At 28.3% G+C, this 15,668-nt stretch overlaps 3 protein-coding genes and 1 long non-coding RNA gene across 11 annotated transcripts; 2 read left to right on the forward strand and 2 right to left on the reverse strand.

The window, feature by feature from the left end:
* Positions 1–881: 881 nt before the first annotated feature.
* Positions 882–10,052, reverse strand: LOC103570952 (uncharacterized). The gene is made up of 4 exons (XM_008548870.2): positions 9,693–10,052; positions 1,539–2,019; positions 1,368–1,466; positions 882–1,294 (listed from the first exon to the last, which is right to left on the reverse strand). The coding sequence occupies exons 2-4, from the start codon at positions 1,782–1,784 to the stop codon at positions 1,112–1,114; spliced, it is 528 nt and encodes a 175-aa protein (XP_008547092.1). The 5' UTR covers positions 1,785–2,019; positions 9,693–10,052; the 3' UTR covers positions 882–1,111.
* On the forward strand, positions 4,293–9,670 carry LOC103570951 (aromatic-L-amino-acid decarboxylase). Its single transcript, XM_008548868.3, has 10 exons — positions 4,293–4,400; positions 5,661–5,754; positions 5,827–5,947; positions 6,026–6,139; positions 6,343–6,592; positions 6,995–7,143; positions 7,216–7,327; positions 7,400–7,608; positions 7,867–8,067; positions 8,207–9,670. Exons 2-10 carry the CDS (start codon positions 5,675–5,677, stop codon positions 8,411–8,413), a joined length of 1,443 nt encoding a protein of 480 aa, XP_008547090.1. The 5' UTR covers positions 4,293–4,400; positions 5,661–5,674; the 3' UTR covers positions 8,414–9,670.
* A 587-nt stretch (positions 10,053–10,639) lies between the features above and the next one.
* On the forward strand, positions 10,640–12,360 carry LOC103570953 (uncharacterized). 4 transcript variants are annotated; one of them, XR_001345218.2, is made up of 5 exons: positions 10,640–10,729; positions 10,840–10,955; positions 11,030–11,541; positions 11,642–11,744; positions 11,842–12,360. It is a non-coding gene; the product is annotated as an uncharacterized LOC103570953 (long non-coding RNA). The 4 variants fall into 4 exon arrangements; XR_001345220.2 differs by having other exon boundaries at positions 10,840–10,960; positions 11,415–11,541; positions 11,842–12,334; XR_001345219.2 differs by having other exon boundaries at positions 11,415–11,541; positions 11,842–12,331.
* Positions 12,361–12,695: 335 nt separating this feature from the next.
* On the reverse strand, positions 12,696–15,645 carry LOC103570954 (solute carrier family 66 member 3). Of its 5 annotated transcripts, none has more exons than XR_008403991.1 (7): positions 15,400–15,645; positions 14,996–15,169; positions 14,548–14,770; positions 14,364–14,484; positions 14,144–14,293; positions 13,228–13,561; positions 12,696–13,131 (listed from the first exon to the last, which is right to left on the reverse strand). XR_008403991.1 is itself a non-coding variant. In XM_008548872.3 (5 exons), the coding sequence occupies exons 2-5, from the start codon at positions 15,139–15,141 to the stop codon at positions 14,163–14,165; spliced, it is 621 nt and encodes a 206-aa protein (XP_008547094.1). In that variant the 5' UTR covers positions 15,142–15,169; positions 15,400–15,645; the 3' UTR covers positions 13,974–14,162. The 5 variants fall into 5 exon arrangements, 3 of the variants coding, with proteins under 3 accessions (XP_008547094.1, XP_008547095.1, XP_053596598.1); XR_549012.2 differs by having other exon boundaries at positions 12,697–13,131; positions 13,228–13,331; XM_008548872.3 differs by lacking the exons at positions 12,696–13,131; positions 13,228–13,561 and having other exon boundaries at positions 13,974–14,293.
* Positions 15,646–15,668: the final 23 nt, after the last annotated feature.

The following is a 15,668-nucleotide window of genomic DNA, read 5'->3' on the forward strand; positions in this document are numbered from 1 at the left end:
GCTTGATCCGATTCTTTGAGTATCTATCAATTAATTTTGTTAATTATAATTATCCTTCAGAACATAAAATAAATTACATTAAATTCAATTGATTGCTACGAGATTTTTTTCTTATTTATTTCAAAATTAAAACTGAGGTGTCACATCTCAGGTGACCATTTAAAAGTTGCCAGTAAAAAAAAAAAAAAATAAAAATGTAATACATTGATAAAGGAATTACGTTACGTGGTAAATCTTATTCGGAAGGACAGTCAATATGAGCACGTCAATAGGACTCCAAATACAGGCCAAAAAAAATTCAATGAAAAATAATGTTGCCAATAACTGTAATAATTTATAAAATTATAAATAACCTTCATAATTAATATTGTCATTAATTATTCTTGTATAAATACTGATAATTACTTCATAGAGACATAGAATAGGTGCTGCGGGCTGACGAAATGACGACGGGAACAACGAAACTGTAGCGACGATAACGTAAACACCCGCAGCAACACAAAATAATTTGAACTGGGATCCAAAGTCATCACAATTTTGACATTCATTCGGTTGAAATATAAAAATTCCACTGATATTTAATATCAACCCCCAAATAGTGCACAGTATTTTTGTCATTATTAATTTGTCATATCAGTTTTTAAAATATGATTCATCGTAAGCGGACATTTATTTAAAATATATACTAACCACATTTTATTGACAGCTCTGAAGATAATTGCAATTGAAATAATTAAAAAGACAAAAATATATATATTTTTTTTTTTTATTTAAAAAATTAACAACAAATTTTTAACAGACTTCATTTGAATAATCATCTAAAGGAAATTTATAATGACGAAGATTTAGATGTATCAGTAAGAGATCTATGAGCAGGAGTATAAAAAAACCAATCAGTAACTTCAGGATCTTTAAACGAAATTCTTCGAGCGCCAAGTCCTTTACCCATCAGCCATAAATAAATAATCTTGATCCTGAAGAAAACAATAGCTCGCTGGTTCTCAATGCACTGATATTCTCAACTGACTATTGACTAATCACTATTTATATTAATTATATATTTATTATAATACTCATTATAATGACAATTATTATTATTTCATTTATAAATCTACTTGGATATTAAGTCGAGCAGAGCATCAAGTGATTCAGTGGCGTCCATCATCCACACGAATGACAATATTGATAAACATGACGTCATATATGATGCTGCGTCGTCCGTCGCCATGAAATTAGCAAGATAAGCAATTATTGAGTAATGATCTAAGCCCATTAGAGAATTTATCCACATTAGCTAGAAAAAAAAAATATATATATATATAGTATACAAATAAATAAATTTGTTGCTGTGTATAAAAAATTTTTACCCATTTACTTGACTCTTGAGTCAGTGCCCAGGTCGCGTGGACCAGCGGTGTCCAGATAGCCCGCGTTGATAAATTTGCTATCAGAGCAGCCACCAGCATCTGAAAAAAAAGTTTATAAATAATTAACAAAATTTATAAATAATTAATTAATAATTAGTTAAAATACTTTGCCTCATAAATATATAAGAGAAAAACAGGCGGCTCTTTTAGAGACCTCGGCCAGGGTTTGTGTTCAGCAAAGACAGACAAAATTGAAAAAGTAAAGAGCAGTGATGAATAAGAGGGATGTACGATCGGGCCTTCTTCAAAGCACAATCCAATTACACATATTTCTCGCATGTGTGTATACATTCCAGCAGCAATCATCGCTACCCAGTGACAATTTATGCCATCGACCCAATCCCTCATCAAATCCATCGCTAATATTAATTACCAGCCAAAAATTATTTATTTATTTTATTTTTGTTAACTTTGATTTATCACTCTTATCATTTATTTTTAATTTTTCACGATTGATGATTGACGTTAAGAGGTTTTGTTACTAAAAATAAACTACAACTTCATGTCACACTCAATTATTTCAATTCATTTTATTTTTTTTTCTTTTTTTTTTACAAATGAATTGATTGGATTTTCTCTTCCAACTTTTTCTCTAAAAAAAATTAATTCAATTATTTTGTTGAGGAATCGATGAAATATATAATTAATTAATGGCGACATATTTTTAAATAAATGTATAATTAAAATTGAAAGTTATTTATTAGAGTAATTTATCGCAGAGCATCAGGTCAATCAGAGGTCACTTGTAGCTTAAGTGTTTCAAAGTAAACTTCTCACCCTCCGTAAACAGTAAAAGTGATGAGCATACGCTTTCACTCGCTAGTACAGGACTATATATTACATTACCCTTATCCATAATACATTACATTAGCTGATAGCCTCGGAAAAATATAAAAAATTACCTGGAGTATAATTTGCCACTTAATCAACTCCTAACTTATTTAAATAAAAATAGGGGAGGTGGGGCAAAATGGGGTACTTAAGACAATACAAAGTTTTCGAGGACAGTAGAAAAAATTTTCAGTTGCCGCTGAAAAAAAAAATCTCATTTTTGCGAGCAAAATGGGACACCCCCTTAAAAAAGAAGAAAAAAAATTTTTAATAGTTTTTATCATAAAACAAAAGTTATTAACATTTTTTGACTGACACTTAATTTTTGAAAAACTTTTTCCCGCCTGCCCATTTTTCCTCGCCCCCATCCCCTATAAAAAAATAAAATAAAATAAATAGTGAGCAAAGTTATAACAATGGAAGTGACATTCAAATCTCTAAGTATACTTGGCCAATGAACAGCAGACAAAGAGGCCATTGATCCGTATGACACCAGGAAATTATCCTTTGATTATGTCACTCAATTTCCCTAACTCATCTTCATCAAATTAATTTTCCTTTGCCAACATTTACTGCAATATCAGAAGCAGACTCCAAGAACTTAAAGCTCCCATTAATTATCTCCCGCTATTTACTATTTTAAATTTTAAAAATCTCTTGACAACGAAAAAGAAAAAAAAGCATAAAAATGTTTTAATACCCCAGTGAATCGGCAGTAAACTAAAGAACAAGATATCATTTCAATTGGTTCAATCGTAAGATAAAAAGTTACAGTAAGTGATTTCAACGATTATCCTCATCGATTGTCCGTAGTCATGACGACGGCACAAAGAAATCTTTTACTTGGTTTTATTTTTTATAAAAATATAAAGTCTCGTTTTTAAATTTATGCTCGCATTGTTCTCACTGTTTTTAAGTGGAGACTTAAAATTAAAAAGGGGATTTTCTTTTTCATTTCCTTGGTCTTTAAGTTTAAAATAAGAACACTTTGAGCCGAGTCAATTACGTTCATTTATTCCATTACATATATATTCAAAAAAAAATTTATTACTATTGCGAGACTTTTTTTTTTTATTCTAATAAATAATAAATAATAAATAAAAAGATTGAATAGTTATAGTCTATTCTATTGTTGACATTCGACTACTGAGGATATGCGGTCGAATCAACAAGGCTCCTAAAAGCCTTTCTATCTCCCAAGGACTTTTATCATAAGAGTTATAGCACATATGTGACGAGAGATACTAATCTTACGTCCTTACATTTTCCATGCATGTAAAAAGTGAGCGAGTGAATGTTTTTTTTTTTAAATTTGAACTCTGATTGAACATTCACGAAATTTAATAATAATTTTTTTTTTATTCTACTAAATGTTTCTTATTCATGTCTAGTGTAAATTTAATATTTCATCTACCTTGTATATTTTCACTAGCTTTTTCTTTTCAAAGTCCAAGGCAGCTTGTTAACTTGATTTAACTCAAACTATGAATCTCTTCGTCAAGTTTATAACGCAATTACTCCTTCAATTTGTCTACCCTTGTATCGATAACGTTCATTTAAATCTTTTATACAAAAAATGATAATTACTTTTTTTTGTACATTTCAATGATAAAAAAAAATTAATTCAACGCGCAGAAATTATTTTAAAATGTTATCAAAAAAAATCTAGATAATAACATTTCATTGATAATAAATATGTAATTATTGTCATAAATCATTCATCAAAGAATTGTGAGAAAATAAATTAATGAGTAATTATTAATAAAAAAAAAAAAAAATTTGCATGAATGGAAAAAAGATGTCAATTATCAGCAGTATGATTTTATATATTTTAATCCCCAAAAAGTGAGTAATGATACTAGATATATTTATTATTGATAAGCTCAATCCTAGACAAGTGTAGGAGTCAGGAGCACGCCATTGGCTGCTCCAGTAAAACGGAAGAGACAAATCTAGGAGAGTGGGGCTTTAAATAAAAGCCTGACAGCATAAGAGCTTCATGCCATTCATTTGCCATCCACCACATCACCAGTATCCCTATTACGTGTTTATTTATTGAGAAAAGTAAACTTTATTTATCAAAAAAAAAATATTCAACTCAGTGTTACGTGAGTTCATTTTTTTCAAAAGTTAACTGTAAAGGTAATTTTTTTTTGCTAATTTAAATTTTTTCATAGAAAAAAAAAATGATACGAGTTAGCCGACAATAATTTTTGAATTTTTTTAAAAACGATAAATTTTGAAAAAAAAAATATTTAAAAAATTGCACCCGCAGGTTTCTTAATTTTCTACATGCGCATTTTTTTTGTTTATTTTTTTTGTAATTGATTTGTTGAAAAAAAAAAATCAAAAAATTTCTCATTGTCTGCTGGCTTGAGAATTATAAAAAAAAAAATATTAATATTAAAATTATTTATTTTAAAAATTGAGAATCGACTGAATGAAATGATTAATTTGTTACTACTTGCAGTTAATTAAAAAAATAAATAATTTTTCATAAACTAGAATAGTGTCAAGGTACAATGATAACTTATTAAGCAATTTTGAAAAGAGAACGTATTATACGAAATACTATTGACTAAACGTGAAAGTTAAATAATGTATCGGTTCATTAATTATTATATAATTAAATTAAATCAATTATTCATTGCACTTATTACACTTTAATAAAACCATATATTTATTTATGACACTAAACCTACTATCTAATAAATAAATAAATAAATATACATGCAATAAATTCGAAATTAGTTACAAAGTATTTTACAATTAGTTTACTTGGAATGCCCGCACTTTTTCGTAATTGTTGCTAAATGCGGTGCAACACTTGGGAAAAAAACTCGAGTAAAAAAAGTTAATTGATCTTCTAATGCGTCAGAGAGTTGAGGAAACACTTGGAGTCTTTTTGTATTTTATTTCTTTAAAGGGAATCCCAAGTTTAAATGACTGATTCTCTTCTGACGTCTTGAGGATTTCCAGTCACCGCTACACTACAACATACATATAAGTAAAAGTAAATATGTATATATATAGAGTGAAAATGAATGTACACAAAGTCGAATACCTGTAACGATTAGCTGATACGAGTCATGGTCATTTAATTCCGTCAACTTTTGCTTTTACGAATGTAAAGAAAATAATTTTTATTATAAAATATATTATTGTATCATACATATATATATACTTTATATTATATGAGATCATATAATATATCAGAGTTCGTAGTCTTATATTTTATTGAGGGTAATTTAATCCCCCCAGACACTTAACGTATGATTTCTCACGCTCATCTTTTATTCATTTCGACACTTGATATATTTATTTATTTATTTATATCAAAACAGTTCACTTTTTTGTCCAGATTTTTTTTTAAAAACTAAATAAATTCATTTTTATTTCTAGAGCAAAAAATAAACATGGACCCAGAGAGCTTCAAAGATTTCGCTAAAGAAATGACCGAGTTCATCACCAACTACTTGGAGAACATCCGAGACAGGTAATTTTAATTAATCATTTTTTTAGCATTATAGCTATGGCCTTTCAATGACTTAAACAATTTAAAATCTAGACCAGTATTGCCTACGGTGACTCCGGGATACATAAAACCTTTGCTGCCGACAACCGCGCCGCAGACTCCAGATAAGTGGCAAGAAGTAATGAACGATATTGAGAGAGTCATAATGCCTGGGGTAACAATTTAATTATTTGTTTTTGTGTTTAATGACATTAATGAAACACGTGGAGTAAAAGTAACCTTGTGTTTATAGGTAACTCATTGGCATAGCCCAAGGTTTCATGCTTATTTCCCAACAGCGCAATCGTATCCATCTATTGTTGCTGATATGCTAAGTGGTGCTATAGCTTGCATTGGTTTTTCTTGGGTAAATATTATGACATTTTTTTTTTTAATTTTTTAAACCGCACAATACACTCGAAAACGAGTTTTTTTCTATCAATTAAAAATTAAAAGTTTAATTTGAATTATAAAACTTCAATTCTAATTGTGCAAAAAAACTTGGTTAATTTTTATGAAAAATAAATTTTAAAAAAATATTTTGAATTTAAAAAAATTTTATTATTAAAGATCGCAAGTCCAGCGTGTACAGAATTAGAAGTCGTAATGTTAGATTGGCTTGGAAAAATGCTCGAGCTCCCTAAAGAATTCTTAGCATGCAGTGGCGGTAAAGGCGGGGGTGTAATCCAAGGGACCGCAAGTGAAGCGACTCTAGTAGCTCTATTAGGTGCGAAAGCTAAAAAAATACGTCAAGTAAAACAAGAACATCCTGAATGGACCGACAATGAGATTATAGGAAAACTTGTCGCCTATTGTTCACGTAAGATCATCTTCTTTCTTTCATTCACTCTAATTAATATAATTCCTCCCAATCCCAACTCGTCTTACTCACAAAAAAAAAAATTGTACCAATGAAATATAAAATAAAGCGAGAAAATGGTAGTGGTGTGGGGAAGTACTTTATCATCCAGCACTTTGTCGTCATAGTAACGCGTAATAACCACTCTAGTTATATCCATTACTCCAGCTACTGTACCCTTTATAAAACTTCCATAAAACTTTTATAAAATTGCAAAATTACTGACCGTCACTAACCAAAATAAATTTTTATTTTTATTGACCATTCGATATTTAAAAGCGAATGCTTTTAAAAATTTTTCTATTACATACCAATTTGTGTTATAAAATAAATTTATAATTATAATAAATTTTTTTTACGCAGGCCAAGCTCACAGTTCAGTAGAACGCGCGGGATTACTCGGCGGTGTGCAATTTCATCAGCTTGATGTCGATTCTAAGTCCAGATTACGGGGGAATACTCTCGCTGAGGCTATTCTTCAAGATCAAGAAAAAGGTCTCATACCATTTTACGTAAGTGTTTAATTAAATCAGTCATCGAACCGACCAATCAGCAATTAAATAAAATGTTTTTTAAATAATTAGGTGGTAGCCACACTTGGAACAACTTGTTGCTGTGCATTTGACTGCTTAGATGAACTTGGTATCGTTGCTAATCGAGAGCAGATATGGCTGCATGTTGACGCTGCTTATGCTGGTAATTAAATAAATATAAAAGGAAGCTACTGAAGTACTAATTTATTTTTATAATCAATAAATTAAATTAAAGGCTCAGCATTTATTTGTCCTGAGTTCCGGTACCTGATGAAAGGAATCGAACGAGCGGATTCTTTTAATTTTAATCCTCACAAATGGATGTTGGTTAATTTCGATTGTTCAACCATGTGGTTAAAAGATCCCACTAATGTTATCAATGCATTCAATGTAGATCCTTTGTATTTGAAACATGACATGCAGGGATCAGCACCTGATTACCGAGTACGTAAATAATTTAATATACTTTGGTAATTAATGGTATTAAATTTTTGATATTACAGCGAAAATATTGGTCGTATTAGAAAATCATAAGAGACATTTTTTTTAGAAAATTAAATTTCCCACAACTTTTGTTTCAAAACTTTTTTTATAAAACCAATATTTTCGCCGTAATATCCAAATTTGAACAATTGGTTTTGAAATAAAAGAAAATATCTTGTCCCTGATCATTAATAATTAATTAATTTATTTTTTTTTAAGCATTGGCAAATACCATTGGGCAGAAGATTCCGTGCATTGAAACTTTGGTTCGTGTTGCGATTATACGGAGTAGAAAACCTACAGAAATTCATCCGTAAGCACGTGGACCAAGCGCATGAGTTTGAATCCTACGTACTTTCAGACCCACGATTTGAAATAATTGGTGAAGTTATTCTAGGATTAGTTTGCTTCCGGCTCAAGGTAAACAATTAACATAAAGATGTATCTTGATCTCCTTGAATAAATCATAAACCATTCGCTAAACCTTGATCTCAATGTGTCTTGAGTCTGAATAGACGATTATCAACGGTAATAATTTTTAAAAATTATTATTTTCTAGGGTTCCAATGAACTGAACGAGAGTTTCTTGAAAAGAATAAACGGAGCTGGTAATATTCACTTGGTACCGTCTAAATGCTGTGACGTTTTCTTTTTACGTTTAGCAGTTTGCTCCCGATTCAGCGAAAGCAAAGACATTGAGTTTTCATGGCACGAAATTAAACGGATCGCAGATCAACTTCTTGAAGAACAATCACTTTCGAAGTGATGGCGGGCCCAATTTACACGTAGCTGTAAATCATTGGCTCCGGCAACTTGCAATCAGTCATAAATACTCTTTTAAATAAATTAAATAAATATTTAAATTTCCCGCGCAATTTAATATTTAAATATTTATAATTTTACCCGCTTAAATATAATATATGCCAACGTTTACTGGACCAACGATACATAATCATGAATAATCACTAATTGTAAGTGATTTACTGAGATAATTAAATAATGTGTTTTATGTAAATATGTGTGCATGAATCGTAGACATTAATTTGTTATTGTTAATAGTAAATTATTATTCATATTTTTATTTTAAATAATTAATGTCAGTGTAGAATCAAGTGGCAAAACAATATCTTGATTGACTGTTACATTTAAATTTAAATATTGATGTACAAGTTTTAATTAAGTTTACTTGTACCCGGAGCACTTGTAATTGCACATTATAGAGCTGCATTCGTGACAATAATAGAATTATGGGAAATTATCGAATATTGTCCGGTATAAATTTAATATTTCAAGTTAAAATAATATTTAATAAATAGTATTCAATATATAGTATAGGATGTGTTCGGAAAACTCTCTGGAAATTGATAAATATTTAACCAGGTGGTTAGTAAATGAAAAGTCTCGTGGGTTAATTAAAACTAGAGGAACGAAAGAATACCAGATACTGCATTTACTTCTTCGAAGAATTTATGAGCGCAGTATCGTAGAATTGTTCCTGAAAAATTACCTAAAACCACATTTACCTTCTCCGCAAATAAATAAATAGATCACAGTCAGGACAAGGTACAAAATCAGAACATCAGCTTTTATTTAGTTGTACGTTTTGTCCCTTTATTGGGACTTTCTCAGCAACTACAAAATTTTATAAACGCATTAGAGTAAAAGACCCAGTATCTGATCAGGGAACTAGTACCCGATCGCTCATGTATTTGTATATCTATATTTACTAAATATATGGAGTGATCGAGTACTAATTCCCTGATTGGGTATTAGATCCTTTATTTTATTTCTCTAGTTCAACCAGATAATATTTGTAAACGCAGAAGTTGCATCTTTCTCTTGCAGAGTGAATTTCTGAACATGCCCATACTGTTTGAGTGGTTTAAATATTTAAATGTTGTTCAAATAAATTCAAAAATGTATTGTGAATGCGAGAATTCGCTGTATGTAATTTAAATTTAAATTTATAATTTAAATCAAAATATAAAATACTTAAAACAGTCTAAACGTTTCCTAAAGTTGAATATTGTTTTTTATTTATTTACCTGGTGAGTTCTAGGATCAATCCTATAATAGACATTTCTTCAGCAGATTTAACAGACAATAGATTTAAAATCTACAAAATCTTTATGGTTGAACACATTGTTATTGTTCAACTTTTGAATATATTAGCAATAATTCAAATATTCACTTTACCGGAGTTAAATTTCTTCTATGACCTATCAAAAAATTATAATTAATAATGATATAGAAATAACATGATTGTCATGCTGAAAGCAATGTACATCTATAAATTTTAATGTAATTGTAAGTTTTTAAATATCAGAATCCAAAAAAATATATGTAACATTACAGTAGTACTACTTTGTTCACTTATTTTTTAAACGTTCCATTTTTTAGTTTATATTTTGAATTATACGTTTATTTAACTATACTAAAATTTATTTGGTATACTTATAGTAACGCGTTTATTTATTTTCATATATTTTTATATATATTGTATTTTATTCTAGGAAATTAATTTTTATACCGCTTTTTATATGAACTATATATTTTTTTAATTTTCATAATTTATTTGAATAATTTATTAAATATCGAAATTTAATATAAGAAATTTTTTTCTATAAATATTTAAAATATTTGTATTTTATCTAGTTATATTTTAATATAGGGATTTTTTTTTAAGATTTTTTTTTTTATTGACATATTTCATAATAAATATTTTTATTTATATTTTTCTTTTTCATATAATTAATTTATTATTTATTTTTTTATTTACAGATTCTTTTTTTCGATTATTTATTCATGACTTGTGTCTCAGTAGATGTTTGAAATAAAATAGTTTATTTCACAGTTTTCAAAAAAAAGTCTGACAGCGATAGTTTGTTGCCCCCAGTACACTTGAACTTGAGCAGCACGTGCCAAATCTACCACTCTACCACTACACAAAGGCCAGCTGGGGTACAACCTAGCGGAGGAAAAAAAAAAAAAACAAAAAAAAAAACAAGTACCTTATTAAAACACGTGCACGATATCAATTTAATAAATTAACTATTTAAAAAAAATAAACGTTTTATTCAAGGTAAACCCTCTATTTTTAAATTGATCTATATTTTTTTTTTTGTCATTTAATATAAAAATAAAGTAAATTTTGTGAGAAATTAATTTCATAAGATAATTTTTTTTTTACAGGTTCTTGATAAATTAGTATCGGTAATGAAAATTTTGAGATGTTGGAAAAGGATCCGCGCCACCCTCTTGATTTGGATTTTTGAATGCTTCAAAAATACACATACCAATAAATACATGTAATGTAAATCGAATAAAAATTTGCTGATAATTTACATCTGCTTTATTCTTTTTTTTTTTTTTTTTTTTTTAGATATATACAAAGATAGAAATCATTATATAGGTATTACCGGTTATTAGAATGAGATGCTTATTTAGAGTTTTATAGTAAATTATTTTTATTATCGGTTTCTATTCCCATTCTGGATGTTCTACAATCAGCGACATTAAGTACCCGGGTCGTATTGCCCTGGGCTTGATATTTCGGTACTTCTACTTTGGAACCGTTGAGCCGAGGGCAACATTCTCTAAATGCTCTTTCAGAATCCACAATTGCCCCCGTCTAGAATTAATATTTAATTAATTATCATCAATTAAAAATACAAAACTAATTTTGTGGATAACTCAATAAATAAATAATATTTTTAATATTTATCTCTCTCATTAAATTGCTTCCCTTTTTTTTACTGTCACTACAGTACCATATTACAGCGAAAGGTCATTTATTAAATAAGTCATTAGCAACCATTTAATCTTGTATCGTTGTGAGTGCAAGTGATCTGCATCTCGTACGAATATATAAAATTACTAATTCTGATTTATTTCGTAAGTTATTTTATCAAATTAATTGTATGGACAAAACAAGTCCATTTATTACATTATTTTGTCAAAATAAGTTACTCGATCAATTAAATGTTGATTTTAGGTTCGACTTGAAAAATTCCAACTTTAACACGCCTTTTTTTTTATTGGAAAGAGGATATTGAAAGTTTCAAAAACAACAATAAACTGATCGATTAAAAACAATGGTAAGTTGAAGATAATTTATAATTGTATTTTTGAAAATCAAATAAGTATTTGTATTCAATGAAATACTAATATATTATTTTTTTATAACTTATATAGGAAAATTATACTAAAAAATGCAACTGCACACGAGCCTGTATGTTTCAATGTCTGGGTTTAGACGGACTTGAAAAAATTTGTATGGGAGCTGGACATCAATTCAGCTTGCTGCAAGATTATTTAAAAATACGATCTGATATTGAACCGACGCTACCAACCGGTAGTAAATTCAGTGAAATCAATTTAGATATTAACGAATACCGTGCATTTATTATCTGCAAAATATATCTCCTGGTTTCTGGACATCGAAAAATGTGATGGTGCACAGAAACTTCTAAAGAACACTGAATATCAAAAAATGTATTGGGCAGCCAGAGAACCAAATTCTGAATCTATAGAAAAAATATTTAGTATCGGTAGTGACAATCTTGAGTTGCTGCGTGATAATCATCACCACCCTATTGATATCGATTTTTAAATACTTGAAAAATACACATATCGATAAATATATGTAATATAAATTAAATAAAACTTGCTGGTAATTTACATCTGCGATATTAATTGTTTTTTGGACACACCGAAAAAAGATGTTAGCAGTAACAATGGTCTAAAGAATGCTATTAAGTACAAAATATTATTGACTTATAGTAAATTCACGTGTTTGATTACCACTGATGGATTCGATTCATGGAAACTCTAGAGATACTAAAAAATACGAGAGTATTGAAGGGTTAGGACTGATCAGCTTAGTTCTGATGAACAGTTAGGACGTAGTTACGTTCTTGATCTAATAACTAGTAGTTTATCGGGATTATTTTAAGAATTTTATTGCTAATTAATTATGAGGTATTACAATCTTTTATTAATACAAAATTAATTAGAATGTTAGATAGAGAATGATAATAATTATTAATTCATACATATGCGTAAATCAAAATTGTGAGGATTTTTTATTATTTCGTCGATATTTTCAATATTTATACTCAGTATTTTATTCACAAGTTCAGAATTTTCTTCTCTGAATTTCGTATATTTTTTTCCATAATCCATATTCTTGACGAACTGATTGGCATAAGTACATTCTTCTAAATATGAATGAAGCTTATGTATATCTATGAGAAGCCCTAGTACTGGAGTGAAGTCATAGTACGGTACACCATGTAACTCCTTATTTTCATCCTGAGGATTAGATTCTATTTTCTCTTTAGTTTCGTTTTGGAGTTGGCTCTGTATTATAACTTGTTTAATATGCGATATAAAATCTTGACATCCCTTTTTAATGTAGACACCTGGATATTTACTTTTCCTAAAACATTCTCCAACGCAACTTCATTCTTTTGGTACGTCTTCCTGAATATGATACAAAAAATTACCTATTAGTAAATAATTAAATACAAATACTTACTTAATTTAAAAAAATACAATTATAAATTATCTTCAACTTACCATTGTTCTTAATCGATCAGTTTATTTGTTGTTTTTGAAACTTTCAATATCCTCTTTCCAATAAAAAAAAAGGCGTGTTAAAGTTGGAATTTTTCAAGTCGAACCTAAAATCAACATTTAATTGATCGAGTAACTTATTTTGACAAAATAATGTAATAAATGGACTTGTTTTGTCCATACAATTAATTTGATAAAATAACTTACGAAATAAATCAGAATTAGTAATTTTATATATTCGTACGAGATGCAGATCACTTGAACTCACAACGATACAAGATTAAATGATTGCTAATGACTTAGGCAACTTAGTGAGAAACTGCCCCTGATAGCCACCCTAACCACAAGTTAACTATGAGTTACTTCCGCATTCTAAAAGGAACTTACCCTGAGCGCCAGTTGAGCTCAACAAACAGTCAAATTACGTGTAAATTTGACGTCAGATTTAAGCCGCTATTTAACGTACTCGAGACACCAAAAAGTGAGTAACAAAATTTGACTACAATAGTAGCTCAAATCGACCTAAATTTTTTAGATTCGATTTTACCGTTTGATACATATTGAAGAAAAAATCTCATACTGTTTGGGTGGTTTAAATATTTACATGTTCGAATAAATTCAAATATGTATTGCGAATGCGAGAACTCGCTGCATGTAATCATAATTGTAGCGTTAATTAAAAAAAATTTTTTTTTTATTCAATATTTAATTACATTAATTTTTTTAATTTAAAAATTGTAATCTATTATTATGGGACCATTAATAAATGAGTTAAAAATATATTTTTAGTTAACTTTATTTTTTAATTTTATTAAATTAATAAATATATATCTGCTCCTCTACATTCAAATGAACGCATAATCGATCATTTATTTAAATAATAATTTATTAAACTTTAAAAATAAATAAAAAAACATACCTATGATTATTTATTGAACTTAAATACTTTTTTTACTCGGCTTGTAATAAATCGCCGAAAGCATAACACTCAGACTTAGTGCTGTCGAGATAATAAAATTTCCTAGTAACAAAACGTCAGCAGAGTCGACCCATATAGTAAATATCCTCGCTGAAAAAAGTTAAATAGATATATCGTACCTCACTTGTGATATTATTAAAAAATAAAAAAAGTTACGCACTCATATTTGTGAATGCTGATATAAACCACGTTAATATGGAAACAGATTCAGAATTTTTGGATCTAATGATTGCTAGCAGCTGGACTATTTTACTCGACGCAGATATCGGGGTACCCATCGGCTAGTAAATTTATAATTATTATTAATTTTATGATATATATTTTTCGGTTTAAAAAATACTTACAGTTAAAAATGAAAGAATTATTCTCGGGATTATTCCCATTAATATACAGGTACTGAGGACGAAGTAGCATGAAGCAATTGCTAGTGTTAGTTTATTTATCTTTTTAAGATATTTTAATACTAAATATATCAGTATATATTCTTGGATTAAAATAATTGGATATTCCAAGTATGACAACAATGAATATCCATTGGTGTAATTGTAACAAGTTGTTACAGTGTAACTGAAAAGTAAATTCGACATTAAATCATTTGTTTATTCAATTCAAAAATTTTAACCGACTTATAATAGTTCTTATATTTTTTTTACAATTTAATTTTTATACCACAGAAAATTTAATAATTTTTTCAATGAGCCCAGGTTTAAAAATTTCTTTCGCTTTAAAAAGAATCAATAACTGTTTTCAATGCCGCCATAATTGTTAAGAAATATTTATTTATTTATTTACCTGGTAAGTTCTAACATCAATCCTAAAATAGACATTCCTTTGGCAGATTTAACAGACAATAAATTTAAAATCTGCGGAACCTTGAGTATGAAACAAATGGTTATAGTTATAATACTGAGTGTATCTGCAATAATACGTAAATTCATTTTGCCGGACTTAAATTTCTTCTATGACCTGTCAAAAAATTATAATTAAAAGTAATTTAGAAAAAAAATTAATTGATGCTGAAAGTAGCCGACATCTACAAATTTCAGTGTTTTTAATTACCAAGTTAATTGTCATTAAAAAAATTGAAATAAATTTTTTATATATATAAATTTTTGCCTGTCAGTATTTACTTGGTTTATAGAAAATATATGAATTTTTTTAATCACTGCAACTTTCAGCATCATAAATCAACTCACTTTATACTTTCTCAGAAGATTATTTTTAAATCACCAACAATGATTACATATATACGTATATATATATATATTTATTTTTGTTGTTAATTAAAAAATTACAGGTGTCATTTTATTCGATTCAAAATTATCAAAATGAAAATTTTTAAATATCACAACAAAAATTTATCAATTCTTATAAAAAAACTAACTCATAATATTAATAAAAATAAATAACAAGGGTAGAATTGTCATGGTCAGGAGACATTATTTAATCTACTGACTACAATGAA

This window comes from Microplitis demolitor, chromosome 7 (assembly GCF_026212275.2).
Source record: "Microplitis demolitor isolate Queensland-Clemson2020A chromosome 7, iyMicDemo2.1a, whole genome shotgun sequence".
NCBI classification, from domain to species: Eukaryota; Metazoa; Arthropoda; class Insecta; order Hymenoptera; family Braconidae; genus Microplitis; species Microplitis demolitor.